The sequence below is a fragment of the Pituophis catenifer genome, unplaced genomic scaffold (genome assembly GCF_029215685.1).
Source record: "Pituophis catenifer annectens isolate HBS135680 unplaced genomic scaffold, rPitCat1.0.hap2 SCAF_2, whole genome shotgun sequence".
NCBI lineage: Eukaryota > Metazoa > Chordata > Lepidosauria > Squamata > Colubridae > Pituophis > Pituophis catenifer.
This window is the reverse complement of record NW_027256882.1, coordinates 265,952,832-265,977,184: the sequence shown is the minus strand read 5'-3', so window position 1 is coordinate 265,977,184 and position 24,353 is coordinate 265,952,832. Positions and strand designations below refer to the sequence as shown.

Below are 24,353 nucleotides of genomic sequence, written 5' to 3'. Positions count from 1 at the left end.
GCCAGATACGCGATCAGCAGGCCCATTTGTAACCCATGACCCCATTTCACGAGGAGGAACTCACATCCGACTGTCTGAGGAACAGTGGCTTCCCTAGGATCAAGACCCTCCTTTATAATAACCTCCACCCCTACCCTGAGCCCTTGGCTGATGGAATGCGCGGAAACCTGGTGGGCACATCTCTACGAGGGGGACCCCCCCCCTTCATGGCCCAACCAGGTCTCTGTAATACCTGCCAGGTCCGCTCTCCCCTCCTGAATTAGTTTGCAAATGAGGGGGGCTTTTTTTAAATAAGCAATAAACAAAACAGCCTAATCATGGAACTAGGGTACTAAGAAGAAAACATCACCTTTACCAAGACTGACAAATCAAGCTACTGTATACCGGTATATAGAGAGAGTAAGTCCCACTCCCCTTTAGCACTGAAGGTGTTATCTAGCTGGGTAATGAAATGTCTGCAAGAAAATAATCAAGCTTAGAGAACTCCACAGAGCTTGGCTATCCCAAAAGGCTAGCACTGCCTTAAAAAAAATGTTGCAGTGCCTCACTTTATTGAATTTTAAAAGAGGTATTTGTTCACAGTATCTAAGCATCCAGGTCTCCATTAACATTTAACTTTGCCACAAGTTACGATGAGCCCTTGCTCATACCATGAAGGTGGTTAGCTTTTTAAAAAAACAGAAAAGTTGTAGGAGACAAGTCATTTAAAGGCAAATGAGCTGAAAAGCATTCTTGTAGTTTATTCATAGAAACCTGCAGCTTCTGAGAAATAGCAGCACAGAAATACTTTTACCAGCTAAAGAAATAGGTCTTATGGCAGGGGTGAAATCCAACAGGTTCTAACAGGTTCTGGAGAACTGGTAGTGAAAATTTTGAGTAGTTCAGAGAACTGGCAAATACCACCTTTGGCTGCCCCAGAGTGGGGTGGGAATGGAGATTTGCAATATCCTTCCCCTGCCACGCCCACCAAGCCACGCCCACAAAACCAGTAGGGAAAAAATTTGGATTTCACCCCTGTCGTACGGGTTATAGTATACATGGGAATGTATTTCAGCCCATGTATTCCAGGCCCTGAAACAGAAGAGAAAAGTGTGAATAATTTTAATAATTTAAGATACTGGCCTAGAAACCAGGAGACTTTCGGCATTAAGCCCTGCTTGAGTGACCTTTTGTCAGTCACACTCTTTCAGCCCAACTATTTCACAGGGTTGTTGTGGGTAAAAAGAGGAGAAGGAAGGAGGATTATGTATATCTGCCACTTGGAGTTACTTTTAAAATAATAAAGTCAGTTTGGACTAGTGGTTAAGGCACCAGGCTAAAAAGCAAGAGACACTGAATTCTGCCTTAGCTGTGAAAACTAGCTGTGTGACATTTGGCCAGTCATTCTCCCTCTCAGCCCAAACTCACCTCACAGGATTGTTATAGGGAAAATAGGGGGAAGGTGTGTTGGATATGTTTGCCACCTTGGGTTATTTGTAAAAATAATAAAGGTGAGATGTAATAAATAAATAAAAACAAATAAATAAATAACAGCTGTAACCATGTCACAGAGGAATATATACCTTATACCAGTTTTGTGATTGTTATGTTCACTATTAGCATGATAAAACAAGTTTTATTTATAGACTAAATGTGAATTATAAACACAGGTAAATTTTATTCATGGCAGAACTCTTAAAATATATCATAGCTCAGGGGTCGGCAACCTTAAACACACAAAGAGCCACAAAAGTCCTAACCAGAAGCCCCCCCATTCAATTCTGGAGCCGACTGGAAGTCTAGTTCCCCCACCATAGAGTGTCCTCCTAGCGCAGCGTCCTTTTTCCTCTACCTGTCCTAACCGAAAGCCGTATCAATTGTGGAGCCGACTGGTGACAGGGAGCCACAGCAGAGGGATGAAAGAGCCATATGCGGCTCCAGAGCCACTGGTTGCTGACCCCTGTCATAGCTCTTCAGCTGTACCAGATAGTATTGTATTACCAAGAAGTTTATTCTGCAAAGGCTAAATTGAGTTTTCTATTCTAATTACTAGGCAGGTATTAACATAACAATAGAGTTGAATTTTGTTATCTTAGCACAATTATGTATTTAAATCATGGCCTGTGTTGTATGTGATGGGAAATCAGGGTATCCATGCTATGGATGAGTTTTATTATGCTTTCAGCATTCTTTACTTTTTCAACACCATCCCCATTGTCTTCATAAGAAGGTAGCTGAAACAAAGGCTGTCCGATTTAAATAAACAATTCTTATGTTTGAACTGCTGGAGTCCAATTTCTTTTGTGAGAATAAGACATGATTGATCCATTATTTGGGATCTTGACCTCCTCTGAAAATATAATTTAAGCAACCACACTTTCTAGAATTGGAGGGAACAAAGCAATCTGTGTGAACAAAACAGAAGCTTTTGATTCTTTGGAACTTAGAAAACATTAGGAAATTAAATATGTGGAATTTGTGGTTCAGTCACATAAGAAGAACCTTGGTTTCTCATTTTCCATTACATCTGGAAAAGACTTATGATAAATTTGCATTTTTATCATGTATTAATTTAAATCACTATTACTTCACATGAGTGTCTAATACTTAAACAATGTCAGTCATTTGAAAGTTTGATAAATGCAGTCTTTCTGTTTTTATTCTATTAAAATGCATTGATAATTGTATTCCACCCAGTGGTATTAGTAATACTACAAAAACATATTTAAACCTGGGAAGATACAATTAACACCCAAGTGGTACATTTTTATAATCACTGTTTCTATACTAGATAAGCTCAGTTGTCAAATGTATGATATCTCTGAAGAGGTAAGTGGGCTGGATTAATTCAGTAACATCCTATTAAATAGGATGTGAATGTATAAGAATGAGCTATAGTCCCAACTTCAGAGGTATTCATTATTTTGCAAATAGTTGCCTAAGTGCTAATGAAGATGTTGAGTAACAAAGTTTCAAAATTAATAAAATATAAACTAATGCATATATTGTATCTGGTTACTGAAGAAATAATGCATTTCAATTTTTATATTTTGGAATGAAATATTTTTTGAGAAATTTAACATCAACCGTATTGTAATTTAGTCTTGCCCAACCTGGAATTTTCCATCTGTGTCAAACTATAACTTCCATCAATCACAAAATAACCAATAACTGAGGATAATAAAGAGAGCCTAGTTGGGTAAAGCTGTCTTAAAATGAGCCATCATCCAAGAACCATTTTAAGCATGAACAAGATCATCTCCTCCCCTCAAAAATAACAAAAGTAGTAGGTGCTCATTAATTAGAGCACATTTGAAACGCTTATATGAACTTGCATTTAATCATTGCCCAATCTCTGGCTGCCTAAGGGAAGGACTGGAAGTTAGAAGTACAACAGAGAATTGCATGCATTTATTGACTCCCCTTTCTGTTACAGGGACATACAATTTGTGATCCAATAAGCTGAATATATCCAGTAGTTATTTTTTGATGGGTTGCTGCATATATGACATCAGCCCTTATATGTTTTCCCCAAATGGTTAGCAGTAGTAATATTTTTGAAAAGATAATTGTAAAGCTTCACTGATGAGTAGAATTTAAATTGATCGAAGTACTTCATATAAAGCAAACTTTGAAATTCTCTACCTTTATTTGATGAGATAGCTGCTTAATTGGATACCCTTGCAGGGTGGGTTTTAAATAGATTTCTGGAAAATCAGGGTATCAGTGGTAATTACAATAGCTACATGCTGTTTCCAGGATCAGATAGAAAGTTGGCTGAGGAATCTGAGTGAAAAGGTGTTGCTGTGTTCATATTTTGCTTAAGGTTTGGTGCACCTGTAGATCTGGCTTTTGTTGAAATTGAAATGTTAGATTAAGTATATATTTGATCTGAACAAACAAAATCTTTGGCTTGAAAAAGTCTGGCATTGTGAAATAGGTTGACATTATGAGAAGAAAGATTTCTAAAGATTTCTTTAGCTAGGGAATGAATTGTTAACAATGTGATAAAACCAAGAGTATAAAGAAGGCATGATTAAATTGTAAAATGCCATAAAACAATTGCTTTTAATTATTCTTCATGTTAGTGATTGAAGAGTAGATTTTCTATATGCAAAAAGAGCTTGAAACTCAGACTTGATTATGTCCAATATTAATTCCCTTCTAAGAATAAAATGATATGAAAATATTCTGATTGATAACTAATGGATTAGCAAGTTTAAAATATAAACCTAGAAATAATTGCTTATAATTGTAAATGGAATTCTGAGAGGAGATATGTTTTGCAAAGAATAGCCTTCTCCTAATGCAGAAGGCAGCAATATGCTGTATGGCCTGCTGATACTGTTCATTGTGCGGGGCAGCGGTGGCTCACATGTAAGACTCTGAGCCCGTGCTCCGCTGAGGTCGACAGCTTGGTGGCTCGATTCCCATGAGCAAATAAACCACGTAGGGACAGGAAAGGAGTCTCCCCCGATTGCCTACTGGCATTCAGGCATCCTGCAGGTAAGATAACAATGCCTGAAAAAATTCCTTTCACAGAGGCAGCCAGCCACTTCAGTGAATGAATGAATGAATCTGTTCATTGTGATCCTAGTTGTTTAGGACCAGTAGGAGTTGAAATTCACATCTATAAGGTGACTCACCTTGTACTAATGGATTAATCTGGATTAACAACTGCTAACTTCTCCATCTTGGAGCTCTCCATCTTTTATAATTTTATAATGTTTTATATATTTTTTAAAAAAATAATCTTGAATTGTTCTGTTTTAATGCTTAATTTTATTGATTAAATTGTACACTGCCCATAGCTCATCTCTAAGGGAGATGGGTGGTTAAGAAGTGTGAAATATAAGTAAATGAATACATAAAAACATATAGTTTCTCCATTGTGGGTGGAGACAGCAGCCAGGATGGGTGTGGTCATCTGTTAGGCCGATAGATTGAGCCCATCAAATTTGCTAAGTCCCGCCCTTGTTACCGGGCAAACCCAGCTTTTGGCTCAGTCTGTCAGCCTAGACAGGCGTGTGGGACTGATCCTCTTGATCATTTTCTCCTTTCCTGGCTGTTTTCTCAGCTTTTCTTAACTACCTTTCTGGTTTGACTTGGACTGTTTATTGGATCTCCTCTGGACTTCGATTTCAACTTTGCAGTAAGCAGATTCCCCAGTAACTGGCTTTGCTGGCTACTTGGGGGGTGGGGGTGGGAATTCCTCTGCGCCCCTTCCCTTGAGTTGGGGGAATCCCTGGGAGCATTGTGGAGTGATCGCGCTCCCTTTATCACCACAACTGGCCGTTTCGGGTCTTGGGCATTAATGAGAAAGAAAGAGAGATTGCAAACATATATTTCCAGTTAGGAAGATGATTGCAGATAGAAATATGTTAAGTAATGTGTATCCGCTATAAACTATGATCATAATTAAGTTTTGGTATTGTATTTTGTGCTACCCTCAAGCAAAGACAAGAAGGTATTCTCAAAGGAAAGCTCTGTTTACAGCTGTGGGTTGGGAAACTTGTCAGCTGCCAGAGTGGTTATTAACTCATCCTGAGCTTTAGTTGTTTTTAATTGTTAATAGACTAAGATAGCCTTCCCTAACCTAGTATATCTCCAGATATCTTGAATTTCAATCCCCAGAATTAGGAATTAAAGTTCAAAACATATAAAAGTAAGAGTTTGTCTCAATTGTAACCTGTGCTACAACAGCAGTTGTCTTTATTTTTAAGGCACTGTTTCTTTCAATATACTGTGACAGTGGAATAACTATAGCACATGCAGCATTTCTCAGTGATGGAAATTAAGTGGATTGGTTTCATTCACTGCCTGAGCGTTTCAAAAGCACCTGCTTAATTTTGAGTAATAGAGCACTTGACTCCTGTCCATTTATTATGATTTTTGTTAATTTTGAATTTTTGAATGTATGCTACTTTAGATTTGAAGAACACTTAGATCCAGTTATGACTAAGTTAGACTGCTGTAATGCACTCTGTTTATGGATGTCTTGGAACCTGCAGTTGGCTCAGAATTTAGTAATTAAAATTGGCCGCTTATAAAGCCATAATTAAGTCAACCTTTCCTGTTACTTGAAGGGCAAAACAAAACTTTGGGTAGAAAAATGTAGGACTGTAACCTACTTTTTAGTGGTGTCTTGAGCCTTTAAGTCAGTGGTGGGTTTCAAAAATTTTTACTACCGGTTCTGTGGGCGTGGCTTGGTGGGCATGGCAGGGCTTGGTGGGAGTGGCTTGGTGGGCAAGGCAGGGGAAGGATACTGTAAAATCTCCATTCCCACCCCACTCCAGGGGAAGGATACTGTAAAATCTCCATTCCCTCCTGATCAGCTGGGACTTGGGAATAGATGGGGGTGGGGCCAGTCAGAATTTTTACTACCGGTTCTCTGAACTACTCAAAATTTCCACTACCGGTTCTCCAGAACTGGTCAGAACCTGCTGAAACCCACCTCTGCTTTAAGTGCAAAGGTTGCCATAAACCAGAAGGCATATTTGGCCTTCAGGCTGGACTTTTTTGCACTCTTTTCTAAGAATTGATAAAATACCCCCCCCTTTTTTTTTTTTTAATGTCCCAATTATGTTGTAGACCTAATGGTAGAAATTATGTGGAATATCCTTATAGCTGAAATTATATAGAATCTTTTTCTTCTTGCTTGGCAGCCTTTCCAACGAATACTTTTTATTTTTTTAGATAAGCAAATTTTATCCAGTATTTGCTTTGAAGTCTGTTTATTACAGTAGTTTATTTTTTTTCTTGTTTGCAATTTCCTTTTTTTCTTAATTGCTAAAATTAAGGGGAAGGATTTTCTCCAGCCCATACAGTTCCCTTTTATTAATTGTATTGTTCTGAAAATCAAGGCATTTGAATCTGCTTGATCCTGTGCCATAAGTTAAATCTGTTGTGTTTTCATTTCTACTAACACGTTGGAATTTAATAATCGTATAAGTACTTATAACCATTTAGGGTAAAGTAACATACAAGAGAGTCACTAATGATATTTCTGCACTGTAGCTTTCTCCTGTGTGTAAATTGGCTAGTGTTGGCCCCTTGAGGTAGACCATGTCAAGAAACGCAGAGATTCCAAGAATGCTACTTATTGTAGCTGTGTCTATTTAAAGAACCTTGGAAGCCTGTCCAGAACCTTCACTGCCTCTTTTGAAGGACAACAAAGTCCTGGCAGAATCGAGTTTCTTTCTCCCACTGTCTACTTTCCCAGGACTGAATAACTGTTTCTACTCTCCCACCCTCTTCTCAAGGCCAAAGTTAAATTGGTTTACAGCTGGAGATGAAAGTGGCTTAAGAAATCCCTTTGCAGATTTCATCTCCAACCTTCACTTTGGTTACAGGGATGGCTTGAAGTTCTGTTGGAATTTGTTTATCCTGGGCCCTGAATGGTTGACGCTCTGCTTCTTGACTCTACCTGGATTGGAAAAGAAAAACCAAGACAGATCCATCATTACACTGTTCCATCAGTGAATGTGGGAAAAGTTTTTTACATTCCATCAATAAGCTTGTAAAGAAAAATAAAAGGCTGATGTGGAGTGATGGTGAGGAGGAGGGCAAGAGCAGTTCCTACTAGAGGCCACAATAGCCGGTTGGAGCTGAGTAATTACTAACAAAATAACTGAAAAGTAGCACATGGTGTTGGACAGGATAAGAAACAAGACCTAAAAACAAGGGCAAGGTTGGAATAAGGAATTTATAACAAAGGGATGAGATGAGAATGAGGTCGTGTATTTTTCCTCTCCAGAAATGAAGAGTGGCTCTTCTTTACACTGGGCTAAACCCAGTTCCTTTGATTGAGGTTCCTGTAGTGGAAGAATTAAAGGAGGAGTCTTCCAGCATTAGAAAAGACCCCTAGCCTTGTAAAATGAATTTACTGTGCTAAGACTCAAACTGTATGTGCCTGACAAATGGCAAGGAAAATGTCTTTTTTTTTTTTTTTTTTGCTTGCTTACTTTTTTTTTTTTGGATTATACTCCGAAAATGACACATTCGTTAATCTAACACAACAAGATTTTAAAAAGGAGTCTAAATTGAAAGCATTGGGCTCTGGCTGCAGTCCACTTTCCATTTATTCATGTGTAAATCCATTGAAGTTAATGGGAGTGTTTCAGATTAAGTTGGTTTTGGTTGATAGCCCAGGTCATTTAAGGCTTTTTTTTCCCTACAACAACAATCCATTTTTCATCTTAAGTCAGTAAGCAATGATTGCACGCAAAGCGCATGCATGAAGCGAACCGGTGATAACACCAGTTAGAACCCACCACTGGCCTGTTCATTCCATTTGTGTTAATTGAGATGAGCTGCCCATCCTAACTCTGTCTGCTTTTCCTCTCTACTATATGCTGACATTAAGATGATTTTATATAATCTTAAGAGTGTCATTATAATATGAACCCTCTCTTAGGATTTCATTTTTCTTATCCAGCTGCACTGTACTCAGCATTTTTTAAGCTATTTGTTTTGGGGACCATAAAAGACTGCAGAGATTTATTGATTTAGCAAGCCCTGAGGGATCATACTTGTACAGTACTGGCAGAATATGCAGGCTGAACTCTTTTACTTAAATTCTGTTTAACCTTCTCTTCCTTTACTGTACAGAGTTTTTTCCTCTTTCTGCTGTTTTTATTTTAAACAACTTTTCTGCTTGAGCAAAATTTCTCAGCAAGCAAATGAACGAGTTAAAGTTCAGATGGTCAATTTCTGTTAAATGATGTGTATGGATTGGTTGAAGGGGGAAAAAAACTTGGGTTAGCAGAAGAAATAAGGTATTGGGGTTTTTTTGTGGGCCACAAAATATTTGTTATTCCTGATCTCATGTTTGCCCCTATAGAAATTATGGTTGCTACAATTCTCATATAAGAATATTTTCCTGAAATGAGGAATAGTGAACTATAAAAGGTAAGTGAGCTATAAAATACTTCATGTGTAATTCAATCTGTAATTTGATTGCAGTGCTGGAAATTACAAAAAAAAATGTATGGACACATCTACAAAGTCACTAGAAATTGACTAAAAGTGATATTATGATATTGATCTTGAAAACTGTTTGTGAGAAGGAAGAAGGGGGGGAGGGGAGGGGAGGAAGGAAAGAAGGAAGGACTTTCCTATTCCACCCAGGGAGTCTTACGGGAGGCAGGCTGGCAAAAGGCATCAAAGCCTAATACCTTTTTTATCTGCATCACAAGTAGATAAAAGGGGTAGAGCGTCAACTATGCATCTTGCCTTCTCTGACACTGCCTTCCTCTCCTTGCCCCCTTGCAGATTCCCTTGGTTTTCATAACCATTGCTGAACATCTCTGAAGTCTCCATTAAGCAAAACTAGTGAATCAGCAGATTGATCCAGATTGATCGGTGGCAATATGCAGGAACAGAGAATATGCTATAATTTCTGATGCAATTCAGAATTGGCTGAAATTCTTTTCCCCAGTATAATCTACTTCTCCCACTCTCTCTCTTTCAAAGCATTTTTCTTTGTTCATAAGGCAGGTTATAACTTCAATAAGTTTAGATTTCTAAGGGCATCCAGAATTGTTGCTGAGTTGAATCACCTTAGACTCTAAATATAAATAAGTGAATTTTTCAACAGGATTACAGTTGATTCATTAAAAAAAAAAATCATTAAAAGACTGAAGCTAACAATCAGATGGTAGATGTGGTCCCAACTGATCCACATTAGTAGCTATGCATGCAGGTTCCTGCTGCCTCTGCTAGACTAGGATATCTATATCCTCTCCTCAAATATGAATGCAGAAATGAATATTTCTCTTATTCTGTATTAATGGACAATATGAAAAGAGAGTTTACAAGGAGTGAGTAAAGATTTTAATATAATCTTCTTCAGGAGTTAAGTGAAGTTTATAAATCGCCTTCAGACTTGTGTGTTACTGAGATAAAGATAGGGTTATTAGTGATTTTTAAATTTGGAAGTGTTATCAAGAGTATTGAATATATTAATTATTTAACACCTTGGCATTTCTAAAAACTGCATCCCAGAGGCTTATTTTCATGACAGTCAATAGCTATCCTAAATTCAAGCAAAAGTCAAGGAAGAATTGTGTAGGCAGCTTGCTGTGCGTTTTCTGTGTAGCAATTCTAAATGTCAGAAATTTTTCTCTTAGAAAGTTATGCAGCTAGAGCGAGGGAAAATGATTCTAGAGGTCTTGTACACATTTTTTTTACACTGGCTATGGTGATTTTAGTGGATCTTATACTTTATAACTAGGGATGCGGTGGCTCAGTGGCTAAGACACTGAGCTTGTCGATCAGAGGGTCGGCAGTTCAGCAATTCGAATCCCTAGCACCGCGTAATGGGGTAAGCTCCCATAACTTGTCCCAGCTTCCGCCAACCTAGCAGTTCGAAAGCATATAAAAAATGCAAGTAGAAAAATAGGGACCACTTTGGTGGGAAGGAAACAGTGTTCCGTGTGCCTTTGGCATTTAGTCATGCCAGCCACATGACTACAGAGACGTCTTCGGACAGCGCTGGCTCTTCAGCTCAGAAACTGAGATGAGCACCGCTCCTAGAGTCGAAAACGACTGGCATGCATTTACCTTTACCTTTACCTTATACCTTAAAAGCAGCACAAGTGACACCTGCAGATATTTACCTTTTTTCCAGATCCTACTCATTTACTTTGTTTATGTCAGCCCCCCCCCCAAGAACAAAAAAAAGACATATGGAGTTACTTCTGAGTAATTTCCTTTGTTGTTCCTCACCTATAGACCAAAGTCTTGTCAAACTAAAACAACTACCATATTTTTCGGAGTATAAGACACACCGAAGTATAAGATGCACTTTAGTTTTTGGGAGAAAAATAAGAAAAAAGCTGATTGGGGGTGGATCAGCCTCCCGGAATACCCCCAATCAGCTGTTCCCAGAGGTGAACTTTAGCAACAGGTTCGTTAGTTGTGAGCTCTGCGCCTTGCTTTTTTTTCAGCCTGTCAAACAGGTTTCAGAGGCTGGAAAAAGCCTCTGAAACCTCCGTTACAGAGGCTGGGCGGGGCTACATTTGGTGTATAAAACGCACCCACATTTTCACCCTCTTTTGGGGGGGGAAGGTGCGTCTTATACTCTGAAAAATACGATATTTGAATGATTATAGACATTCCCTGAGAGTTGCTAGGGAGGAGCCGTTTTTACTGTCTTCCACCTGACCAAACATTCCATGCTTTTCGTCCTCTTTGACCTCTGGAATGCAGCCTCTCCCTACTGGGAATCCAGACTACGTTCCATCCCTGTTCCTGAAGAATTCACATGAATTCATTTATCATTTTAGGAGTTTTGCAGTGTTCAATGGTGTCTGCAGGAGGAGGGTCAAGAAAGTCAAGATAGAAAGTTGCAATCACATGACGTTTTGCAATGTTTTTCCCTTTCGCAGAGCTGGGATGGGTGTGACCTGCACGTCATGCATCCGGCCTGCAGGCCTTCAGTTTAATACCCCTGAGATAGTGGTTGCAGTTGAAGCCCTCCCCCTTTCTATGTGCATGCACTTATAAAAGAGAGGGGTTGCAATCACATGATCCCAACCACCATCTTTTATTTTTTGTTGCCCATCCCCTATGCTGCTAAACATAGTTCAGAGCCTGAGAATTCCTAGTGTAATCTCTTAAATGTTCCATTTATGTGTTGCCGCTTAAAGATCAGAAGTAAAAAGCCAATCAGAATAACAATTCATGGTTGCAAACATATTAAACATTTATAATGCCATATTGTTTCCAGAACAATTTGGTAGCTATTACACTTCCTTTTCTTAAAATCTCAATTGTATCAGTAGTAAGAATTAATTCTGGATTTTTAGTGCTGCAGATTCAAGAGATAGAACCTTCTATGAAGTATATGCTAATTAAATAGCTAGGCAGAATATATCCACAAAAGGGACCTTTGTAGCCTAGTAAGTTAAATAAATAATCTCTAAAATAGTATATAGTGAATGAAACATCCAGGTTGTCAAGGGAACTGATTGTGTTTAAAGGGAATACAGTCAGGGAACCAAAACGTGTCAAATGTTTTTGCTTCATACTCCCCAAAGGAATCTAAAAATATAATTCAAGTTAAATCTTAACACTCTAATTATATCAAGTTAATATACTAAACATATGTACCAAACATATTCCCCTTTTTAGGAAAAAAAAAACCAAGAAAAATGACTTTTTTTTAATGAAAGATACAACTTTCCTAAAAATTTGTATTGGAAACGAAATCAAAACAGAGAAATTATTCAATTGCTTCTGTTTTTTGCTTATCCATACAAAAAGAAGTAAAATGATGAGGATAATGACAAACAGCCAATATCACCAGTTCACTGTTGCAAATCAAGTTTAGGTTTGTCTTTCCAGAGTTGTGTCCTGTCTTGGTCATCTCTGTGCATAAAAGGGTTCATGTTTATTGATGCCTTAATAAATTCCAATTACTGGTGATATAACTAAGCCAGGGGTGGGCAACTGTGGCCCTTTTACAACCTGTGGACTTCAACTCCCAGAATTCCTGAGACAGCCAAGCAGGTTGTAAAACGACCACAGTTGCCCACTCCTGAACTAAGCCATTCACATGTTTCGTTTTCTTCCCAGAGGGACTAAAAGAGTTTCTTTCAGACTAGTTTCAAAACTTGTGGAAATGTTGTATCTTTAAATGTCCATACTATGTCACAGTTAATTGGGTACCACTTTATTTCTATACTTCCCTAATGGAATTCTGTTTTAGGCACTTTTCTCTTGGGGGAAATTAATTTTGAGGGATGAGGATGTTCCCCAGTTTCTCTGGTTCCTACCCAAGATTATTGAGAAAACAGAATAGGGAATTAGATGCCATAATACGTTTTTATGGGAATAGCCCTAAAAGAAAATCTATTTTACAGTGTTCTGTCAAAGTTATATTTTCCAGTTTTGTGTCATAAACGACTGTGTAATACATTATATATTATAATAGGCTGGTGATATGGAGATACTTTTATTTTCCACAGAGACAATCCTGTCCCTTTCATTCTCTTTCTCTTGTATTAATTTAAATACTAAATCACTGTTGGCTGGATACAGCCTTGCAAAAGTAATGGTTAGTGTTAGAGCTCCCTCTGTGGGGACGAAATTAAGTACTTTAAAAGCTAGTTAGTTGCTAATCTAGGTGTATTCTGTGCACTTTAAAATACTTCAGCAGTCCACCTAGAGGTACAACCTAGGAAGTGAGTCTCACTGATTTTGAAACTTTTTTGTTGCTAATGTTAAGCAAATCACTGCAGTCACTAAGTGAATCATGTTGTTAAGCAAATATGGCTTCTCCCTTTGACTTTGCTTGTCAGAAGCTTGCTAGGAAGGTTGCAGATGGTGATCACATGACCATGGGATACTGCAAACTTTGTAAATACATCCTAGTTGCCAAGTGCTCGAATTCTGATCATGTTACTATGGGCTGCTACAATGGCTGTTACTTTGGGGACCTGACATAAATAACTTTTTAGTGTCATCGTAGCTTCAAACAGTCACTAAAGGAATGGTCATAAATCGAGGACTACCTAATTCAGATTTTCATGAGTACATCCAAAGGTGAAGACGTGGCAAGGCTGAAGCCACAAAAAACAAGATAAATGTTGAAAGATGAAATAAGGCTTGTAGTTGTGTTTGTCTTCAGAAGATGACAAGAAGGATATATGCTATAAGTGCTCCTGGAAGAGAAAGTGAAAGGTAAAACTGTCCACTCCCCAGCTTTGTATGGAGTTTGTGCATCAGACACAGAAGGCACTTAGGCAGAGCAAGCATTCCAAGAAGCTTCCCAGATACTAGAAGGAAACAAGGAGACCATGTGGATGGAAAGGAAAGGTGGAGGACAGTGGCCTACAGGTCCAAGCTTGTGAAGAAGAACTCATTCTCCTGAGTTTCAGAATGAATTCTGAAGAAGAGTATTTCCAGGTTCTGCCAAGGAAAGAATTTCTTCTGCCTGAGAAAAAAGAACAAATTTACCATTCATAGTTGAGAAATAAGTACATTGTTGTATTCCACTAACCACTCCTATTTTAAAATGAGCTCACATTTTCAAATTGCTATCATCAGCTGTTAAGTAGTTTGTCAGTGATCGTTATATTTTGGCTTTCATTTCCTTGATTAAAAAAAACCCTTATGGTTTTATTTTAATTTAACAGAAAATGCTTCCATTCATAAGATAATTATCTTTTCAAAATGTCCACTTGGGTATATAGCAAGCTACTGTATACAAAAGCATATTTTTGCCTATTTAATCAGTATGTAGAACGTAGCCTAATATTGCCTAATGTGATTAATGGAGTCCTTCCAAAGTCTTGGGCAGTTTTTTCTCATTACTTGCTTCCTACTAACTGGACATGCAGCAGATGGCCCAAAGGCCTTTTTCCATAGTGGTGGAGATAGTATCCAGGAATGGGTTGTCCTCGTCTGTTCAGTTGAAGGACTGAGTCTGTCAAAGTTGTTAAGCCATGCCTTTGTTGCTAGGTCTTCCCAGCTTTTGACTCAGTCCTTCAGCCTGGACAGACGTGTTGGAAGTTTCTCTTACAACTTGTTTATGCCTTTTCCTTCCAAAACATGTGTTCTGCTTCTGGGAATCTATAACTTTTTCCTAGAATTCATGGGATGAAATACAGCATTGAAATTCTTACATTGGGATTTTCCACTCTATTCACTCCCTTGCAAACCTCCACATTGAATTTTGAGGACATTAAGAAAAAAATGTGTGGCCTGTGAGCCTAGTAATAAATACATTTATAACCTTGTCTGAACACCTCATTAACTGTAATCTAATTCATAACATCCTTATTTTTTTCACTTTGGCTCCAGGACTTTGTCCAACCTAAGTTTCTTTTAACTTTCCAGAAAGAGACGGCTTCTTTGTTCTTTAAAGCATTGATACTTTCCAAAACATGTGTCAGATTTCACTACTCATAGGCCAGATGTGTCAAGAGTGCTCAGGCCACCACAGGTGCCACTGACACAAGTGACATCGTGCTGGCCACGCCCACCCCGGTCCCCTAGGTCAAACACAACCCTGATGCAGCCCTCAGTGAAATTGAGTTTGATACCTGACGTAGGCAATTGATATGTAGAAACTCAATCCTGCATTCTCCAACGCGCAGCTTGGAGAATCCAAAGCTTCGGGGTAGTTCAGTAGTTAGGTAGCCTACACTGAGTGTGCTCCTTTAAGAGATTTCTCTTCAGACACGCCCACTTGCTCAACAGAGTCCCAGTTTAGTTCACTCAGTTGAGCCTGTGACACTGTCTGAAAATTTCTCTGGTTACTACTAAAACTATTCCAGAAGCTTTGGATTCTTCAAGAGTGTTTCCACACCAGTTCTCTTCTCTTCGACTAATTTTGCCGGGGGGTGAGTCTGCCTGCTGCTTCAGGCACGCTGTCAGGGACCTTTCGCTCTTACTGAAGCCCGGCCTATTATCAGCCCTCATTAATAGCCGCAGGCGTGTGGGTAGGTCCCCCGGCTTGCCGGCAATACCGCCCTCGCCGTCTGGACTGCAATTTGAATTTGGCGGCCTGAGATTGACGCCCTGCGCTCAGCGGCGTCTCTCTCTCTCTTCCCATTATTGACTTTGAGACTATCCTAGCGTCGGGATCACTTCTGAGTGATCGCACGCCTTGCCCTCGCGGAGATCGAGTTACAGCCCCCTCCACGGACGCCTGGATCATCGTGGCTGTCTTCGAGCGCCGGAACGCCCCTCCTGCGCCCCTTAATCGCCGGAGCGCTCGCCTGTATCTACCCAGCCGGGAAGTGCTTCTGAGCCTTCGGCTGATCTCCTGCAGGCATTACACCTTGCTCGGGGCTCTAGGCGGCGGCGCTTGGACTGTTTTTAAAAGTGCGCGCCATTTTTAGCCGCCTCAGCGCTGGGAGCTGCGCTCAGCGGCAGCTCGCGCTCCTTGGCTTTCCCCTCCCCACAAGAAGCCTCCTTTCCTCATCGATCTCTCGACCGGCCAATTCATCGGCCTCTCAAGGATATTAAAAGAAACAGCCCTTCTAACTGTTACTGTCGCCCTCGTTCTGCAGCCCTGACTGGCGCCATTCCCTTTACCCTAAGGGAAAGGGATTCAACGGCTGTGAATTTCTGCCTGGCAACTAGCTCACGCATGCGCAGTTGACTCCTAGAGGAAAAATTTTTTTCTTCTGCTGCCATTTGTGACCTAACTAGCTTGTCTCTCTGGAGCAATCGGCTAGTTTCACTACTTCTCCACCCCCCCCCCCCCGCCCTCCTCTACTCCTGGACTTACCTGACTAGCCCTTTGGCTCTGTATATTTGATCCGTCGATCCTCAATTTTTTCCTATAAAAAAAAAAAAAAAAAATCAAACTATATATATTTGTATCCGTCTACATAACCACAAATATTAAATACTTACTTGGAATTACTCTTCATCCTTTCTGAATATAAAAAAAAAAAAAAAAAAAAAATCAAACTATATATATTTGTATCCGTCTACATAACCACAAATATTAAATACTTACTTGGAATTACTCTTCATCCTTTCTGAATATAAAAAAAAAAAAAAAAAAAAAAAAAAAGGGACAAATAAGGAAGCAAGAGATCCCAACATGGCGGAACGTGATCTCTCGTCAGAACTTGAGGACAACAACAGCTCTCCCGAGCGCCTTCGCGAACAGTCCAAGCAACGTAAAAGGTCCCGAAAACATGCTTCACTTTCGTCCTCGTCTGCTGCTCCTAAAAAGACCAAACATTCGTCAGCTGCGGACAAGGATGCCTCCAGGAGGCACAAGGCCCTGGAGCGTCAGTTTGAGAAGGCGCGCAGCCAGTCAACACAGGCTGCATTCGCACACTTACCAGTCCCACTCTCGCCGGCGGCTGAAGCTCCTGTCCAGCCCGTCCATCATGCTGTTCAGCAGCCCTTACCACTGTTGCATCAGACGCCGGGCATGGAAGATGTCCCTGAGGCGTTTTCGGCCCACTGCACAGAACCGGTGGACCTCTCGCGCAACACCACTCTTTCTCGGCGGTCTCAGCCAGAGGCAACCTTTACTCCCACTGCTGCGGGATTGCGCGCCACGGAGCCAGCCCCTCCGCCCTTTCAGTATGACATTCAGCAGATCATCTCTGACACGGTTACCAAGACACTGGCAGCAACTTCTCAACATGCTGCACCATATGGGGCTTGGCCTCAGCCACGTTTTCCTCCTCCTCCTCCTCTGGCCCGGGTCTCTCAACAGGCCCCTATCCAGTATCAGGCTATGTCGCATGGGTCTGACCTGTATCTGGACCATGGTCACCGCGAGGAGTCGTCTTCGGAGGAGGGAGAGTGCGACCCCTCGGATATGGACTTATCTGATGACGCCGATATGCCACCCGAAAAGCCAGCCTTCTCTGGACTCTTTAGACCCTCGTTATTCAAGTCACTCCTGCATAAGGCCAAGTTGGCCACGAATATGGCTGACCCAGCCCCTCAGGTGGATCAGCCTGGTCCTTCTCAACAACATGAGGCTTTATTTACGGCGCCTAAGGCAGAAGCGGACTTTATTCCATGTCCACAGCTCTTTTCTGAGGTGGTCCAGCGATCCTGGTCCACGCCTTCCTCCTTGCCCGCCCCTTCGGGGCTAGACAAGAAACTTTATTGTTCGGCGCCTAGTCTCCAGGACCTTCTTCAGTTACCAATAGTAGACGCACCAGTGGCAAATCTAACGGCTTCCTCGGTAATTTCCAATGATGTCGCCGACGGCTTGCGCTCCGAGGATCGGAAAGCCGAGTTTACCTTCCGGCGTACACACAATGCGGCCGCCTGGGCGGTTAGGGCAGCCACCTCGGCTTCCTTCTTCAGCCGTGCCTGCTTAATCTGGCTACGCCAGCTTCACGAGCGCCTTCCGCCCGCGGATTCACGCCTCCGCCAAGATGTCAACAAACTGGTGGCGGCTACTGAATATACGGCGGACGCTTCGCTCAATGCCGCAAAGTTCGCTTCGCGCGCCCTGGTGTCATCCGTCACATCTCGCCGTTTATTATGGCTTAAGAATTGGAGAGCGGATGCCAAGTCTAGATGGCGCCTCGCTTCGACTCCGTATAAAGGTTCCCGCCTTTTTGGAGAATCCTTAGACCCCATCCTTGTCGAGGACAAGGATAAACGAAAGGTAATGCCATCCTCCTATAAAAGGGCAGACCGTAAACCATCGTCCTACTCCACCAGGCAGCCCTTTCGGAACGACGCCGGACCTTCGGGGTCCTTCTCCTCAAGGCACTATTCTCAAGGCTTCGACCGTGCCTTCGATAGACCCTCCTTCAGAGACCGTGGTCGAAAGGCCCCAGCACCCAAACGGCCCTTTCGAGGTACGGGATCCCGTAACTTTAGAAGAGGAAAGTGACTACATCCATCTTCCCATTGGCGGCCGTCTAACTCATTTTCTTCCCCAGTGGGAGATCTCGACAACGGACGCCTGGGTGCTCCAGACAATTCGTCTGGGCCTTACCCTGGAGTTTCGCTCCAGACCTCCCTCACACTTTGTCCAATGCCCTATTTCTCCCAACCTGGACAAGCGCCAGCTCATGGAGGCAGAAATCCATCACCTGCTTCAAATTCAAGCCATCGAACCGGTTCCCCACCATCATCGCGGGACCGGCTTCTATTCGATTTTCTTCCTGGTCCCCAAATCGTCCGGGGGTCACAGGGGCATCCTAGACCTCAAGAGGCTGAACGAATTTATCGTATACCATCAGTTCAAAATGGAGTCCCTCCGATCGATTCTGGCTTCCATTCGACCATCGGACTGGATGACCTCTATCGATTTGAAAGAAGCGTATCTCCACGTACCAATACGGCTGTCCCATCGTCGTTTTCTACGCTTTGCCTACAACAACAGGCATTACCAATACAGAGCAATGCCCTTCGGCCTCTCCTCCGCCCCAAGGACCTTTACGAAGCTCCTGGCAGCAGTGGCGGCCCATCTTCGTCAACATCCGGTACGGCTCCACTGCTACTTGGACGATATTCTAGTGCTCTCCCCCTCCCCGGTCCGGGCTTCTCGAGACCTGGAAGTGGTGTGTCGCTGCCTTCGTCATCATGGCTTCTCCCTCAACATCCCGAAGAGCCAGTTGCAGCCCACTACTCATATTCTTCACCTCGGGACAGTAATAGACTCAGTACAGGGCCAGGTGTTCCTGTCACCGGATCGGTGCTCCAGTCTCCAGTCCTTAGCCCTTCAGGTCTTTTCCTCGCGAAGGGTGACCTTGCTGCTCCTGTCCCGCCTGCTCGGCAAAATGATTTCCTGCCTGTCTGTCGTCCCTTGGGCGAGATTCCATTCACGCCAGCTCCAATGGTTCCTCCTCCCCTTTCAGAGAGCCAGGAGAAGCAACTCTTCCACACACGTTTCCCTCCCGCCGGAGGTCTCAAGGTCTCTCCTCTGGTGGTCCTCCCAGAGCCTACATCAGGGCAGCTACTTCCAGAATCTACAGCGCCTGATAGTAACAACGGACGCCAGCCTGACAGGATGGGGAGGTCATCTTTTATCCCACGTTGCCCAGGGAACGTGGTCAGCAGAGGAGAGCCTCAACGGGATCAATTGGTTGGAACTCCGTGCGATCCGCCTCTCCCTCCAACGGTTCCAGCGGATTGTGTCGGGGCACCATGTCCTGATACGCACGGACAATGTAACAGCAAAGGCGCACGTGAACCGCCAGGGGGGGACTCGCTCGGGTCCATTGATGGAGGAAACGACCCTACTGCTGATCTGGGCGGAGACGCACGTCCTGTCCCTTGTGGCGGAGCACATCGCCGGGACCACGAACATCACAGCGGACTGGCTCAGCAGGCAACACTTGGACCACGCCGAGTGGCGACTTCACCCAGATCTGTTCGCCGAGATCGTCCGCAGATTCGGCACGCCTCTAATCGATCTATTTGCCAGCCGCGACAACACTCACCTCCCCAGGTTCTTCTCCCGGTACCAGTGCCCTCAGGCGGAGGGAGTCGACGCCCTCGCCTCTCCCTGGCCCAGGGGTCTCCTCTATGCCTTTCCCCCTCTACCGCTCCTTCCTCGTCTGATCCGCAGGATAATAGCAGACAGGGCAGACGTCGTTCTGGTCGCACCCCACTGGCCTCGGAGGTCCTGGTTTGCGGATCTGCTGGACCTGTCGGTGGCTCGGCCGTGGAGAATTCCAGGGGACAGGATCATCCTCAGCCAGGGGGTCATTCTGCACCCAGACCCGCAATGGTTGCAGTTGACCGCCTGGCGCTTGAACGGATCTTGCTCAGGAGAGCCAACGTGCCTAGCAATGCGATCCCCACGATTCAGGCGTCACGTCGGCCGTCAACATGCCGCATTTATAACGCAACCTGGAACTCCTTCTGCTCCTGGTGTGCTAGATCCCACCTAGATCCAACGTCTGCTTCTGTCCCCGAAGTGCTGGGATTCCTTCAGCGGGGCATGGACAAGCACCTTGCGCCTAACACTCTTCGTCGCCAAGTTGCTGCACTTAGTACGGTCCTTTCGACTTCTGCAAAGCTTCCTCTCTCCCAGGACCCGACGATTCGCGACTTTCTGCGAGGGGCATCCAACCTGCGCCCTCCGGTTATACATCGATACCCGACCTGGGATTTGACTCTGGTCCTTCAGGCCCTCATGCATCCTCCATTTGAGCCTCTCGCCTCCATTAGCCTCCGCTTTCTGACTCTTAAGGTGGCGTTTCTGGTCGCGATTACTTCGGCTCGCCGTGTATCCGAACTAGCTGCACTGTCTGTGAGAAGCGACCTTTGTATCTTCCATGCAAATCGCGTGGTACTAAGACTAGACCCCTCATTCCTGCCTAAAGTAAATTCCACATTCCATCGAGCCCAGGAATTAATCCTTCCGGACTTCTGCCCCGATCCTCGACATCCTCGGGAAGCAGACTGGCACCTGCTAGATGTCCGACGGGCCCTGCGCAGGTATATTAAACGAACACAGCATTTCCGGAAATCAGAATCGCTCTTCGTTTCCTTTCTGCCCTCCTCCATGGGCCGGAAGGTATCCTCCACAACCATTGGGAGGTGGATTAAGTCCTGCATCTCCAAGGCTTATTCAGCTCGGAACAGACCAATTCCGCAGAGGATTCTTCCACATTCTACCAGGAGCGCCGCCACAACGGCCGCCTGGGCCACTAATGCCTCCATCTCTGACATCTGCAGAGCGGCCACCTGGTCATCCTTGAATCCCTTCATCCGACACTACAAGGTGGACTCCTTTGCCTCGGCGGAGGCATCCTTCGGCCGTCGGGTGCTCCAAGCTGTATGCAACTCTTCAGACGATGCGCAGCAGCCAGCCACCCTCCCTGTATAAACTTGCTTGGGTAAATCCCGAAGCTTTGGATTCTCCAAGCTGTGCGTTGGAGAACGGACGTTGCTTACCTGAACGTCCCTTCTCGACGCGCAGCTGGAGAATCCAACCCACCCAGCCTGGCTGCTGAACCTTTCTTCTTTACGCTCTACTGCTCCTTACTTCGTGAACAAAACTGGGACTCTGTTGAGCAAGTGGGCGTGTCTGAAGAGAAATCTCTTAAAGGAGCACACTCAGTGTAGGCTACCTAACTACTGAACTACCCCGAAGCTTTGGATTCTCCAGCTGCGCGTCGAGAAGGGACGTTCAGGTAAGCAACGTCCGTTCTGTAACAATAGAATCTTCAAAAATTCAACTAGATAAATTGCAGATAGGAAAGTAATACCAAAGGCACCTATTCCATTTTACATGATTATGTCTGGCTGGAGAATCATTGTTTACTGCTTTGTCAGGTTCTGTCCTTATGATAGATTGGGGTAATTTAACATAGAAAAAATCTCTTACAAATAAGGGCAATAATACTAACTCAGAAATAGTATTTTGAAATTGCAAGTATTGCAATTCCTCTTTGATTCCTCTTTTTTCTTTTTTAGAAAATTATTGCATTGAGATGTCATATTCTGTACAATTAATTTTATTTCTTATTTGTGTAACTCTGTAGAATCACCCATTTTTCCAAGACAACCCTGAGCAATGTACTATAAAAATAATAACATATGATTCATAAAATCTGTATTCAAAATAATGCCTATAACAGAAGCCATGGGTCAAAAAAACCCATTGCCCTTCAAATTACTGTGACAAAACAATTAGAAGATGGGATTGATTTTAACATCTCCCAGCCCAAATGCGGGTGGGAAGATTCAGATCTTTAATGCCTTGTGAAAGGCCAATGAAGTCAGGGCCATCTGGCTCTCTGGGGTAATGTTGATCTATGTGGCAGTGTTGATCTATGTGGCATGCATAGCAACAGAGCTTTGAGAAATACTGGATCATGCTTGTAATTTCTCTTGGCCTAATGAAATGTTTATTTAATGTTTTGGTTAAAAATAAATATGGCTGCAATCCAGAACTCTGTACACATGGCTATTTTCCCATCATTCACATGGAGTATTTCCCATATGAATAAAGAAGAAAAATATCCTGTGCTCAGAGAACTATATTCTGTATAACTATCAAGCTTTTTGAATAGAAGTTGGTAGATTATTTTTTCCCCTTCACAATCTTTCAAAATGTGAAATGTCTTTCATTGTTGAATATTTGGTTCACATATAACACTAAGACATTATTTGATTTGATTTAGGCTTAGGGTATATGCAAATCAGGGCAATATTGTTCAACAGCTAGGATTTTAAAATGGCTTAGTGTTGCATAGAATACAGGTAACCCTTGATTAAGGACCACCCATTCAATGACCACTGGAAATTACAACTGCACTGAACAAGTGGTACTTCCAATTGGTCTTCATGGCTGCTTTGCAAATATAAGGTTGCAGTGTCCTACAGTCGCGGTATCACCATTTGCAAAGTCTGAGTAAGATGGCAAGAGGTGACAGATGGTGACCATGCGACGTGTTTAACAATGTTGCACAATTTAACGATAGCAACCAGAAATGCTGGAATTGCCATTACTAAGCAGCACCATCATATGGTTTTGCACTTTACAACTGTCATTTAATGGTGGAAATTATCATCCCAATTACCATCATTAAATCAGGTGTGTACCAAGTGATTATAATTAACCTCATTGGTAGAAGTGCAGTACAACATCTCAGTACCTTCCATAGTAAGTCCTACTAAGACTCACCGCACAACTTTGTTTCGATTTTCAATAAACCACTGTTTAATTTTATTTGAACCTAATAACTAATATAGAATTGTTGTCTTTTTCACAACCCATAGTTAATTTCAAAACATGTTTCTAAAAGTATTTTTCAGTCATAATTAGGATTCACTATAGTTGTGGTCAAGTATAATGCTATATTGCAGATAATTTAAAAAAATAAATGAATATATTTGGAGCCAGAATGGTAGTATACTTGATCAAAAGATCAAGATCAAAGATTTCACAGGTTATGTTGGCGTAAATCAGTTCTTAATGTAATTTTAAATATATTTCATATGGAATTAGAAATAACATTCTCTTACATAAAATAAATGAAGCTTGCATTTCCATTTGGCAAATTTTGGGAAAGATTTAGTAATTGGGGTTGGGTGCTTTTTAAAAAAAATAAATAAGCAAAGTTGGAAATTGACTAATAAACAAGTGATCATTAGCATACTGATTTTTCTTGCTGGAGAAAGAAGCAAAAGGAAGGAATCAACACCTTGAAATAAAATTGGGAATGTTTGTTCCTGAAGTGTTTGCTTGATTTTGCTACCTGGGTTTTGAAATATTCATTGCCTTATGCAATTCTTTTGGCGTCATTGACTTTCATGATAACAATCACAAATTGTTTCCTCAACTGAACTTCCAGTCTTGGCTTGTCTTATCCAGAGAAGTAAGGCAGGGAAGAATTGGTAGCTGATGATTCTATACCTTCTTAATGTCGCTACAATTAAATGGTTTTTGTTTAGGCATTTCTTCCAAAAGAAAAATGTTTATATAGTGTGTGCGTGCATGCGTGTGTGTATGTGTATATACACACACACACAGTATGTATAATGTAAATTGTATGGAGAAACGTGGGGAGGAGAATCATTGGTTGGCAATGATAACATTTTCTATTTGTTTTACACATACATATATCTATTGCAGGCCAGAAGATGGGGAAATTCATCCTGAAATCTGTAGACTATATATCCAGTTGCAGTGTTGCTTAGAAATGTACACAACAGAGATGCTGAAATCCATATGCCTTCTTGGATCACTTCAACTTCATCGGAAAGGTAGGAAGGTAACATGATAAATCCTTCAGATATTGTTTCATTCAGCTCAGCTCTAATTGGCTAATTGTGAAATAGGACCATCATCTATTAATCTTCAGTCAGTCTGCCCATATATAGTTACAGAGCCACTCAGTCCAGACCTTTGTAGCCATTCCATTGCAGTTGACATTTGTTACATCTTTAGGCAGTATACCGGTAAATCC

General features: G+C 42.2%; 1 protein-coding gene across 1 annotated transcript in view; it reads left to right on the top strand.

Annotated features, from left to right (window-relative positions):
* RGS7BP (regulator of G protein signaling 7 binding protein) overlaps window positions 1-24,353 on the top strand; it is a 64,287-nt gene that overhangs the window by 21,480 nt on the left and 18,454 nt on the right. The window contains exon 3 of the mRNA XM_070935861.1: window positions 24,020-24,150. Coding sequence (XP_070791962.1) covers window positions 24,020-24,150 — 131 coding nt within the window. The remainder of the gene's footprint in view (window positions 1-24,019; window positions 24,151-24,353) is intronic.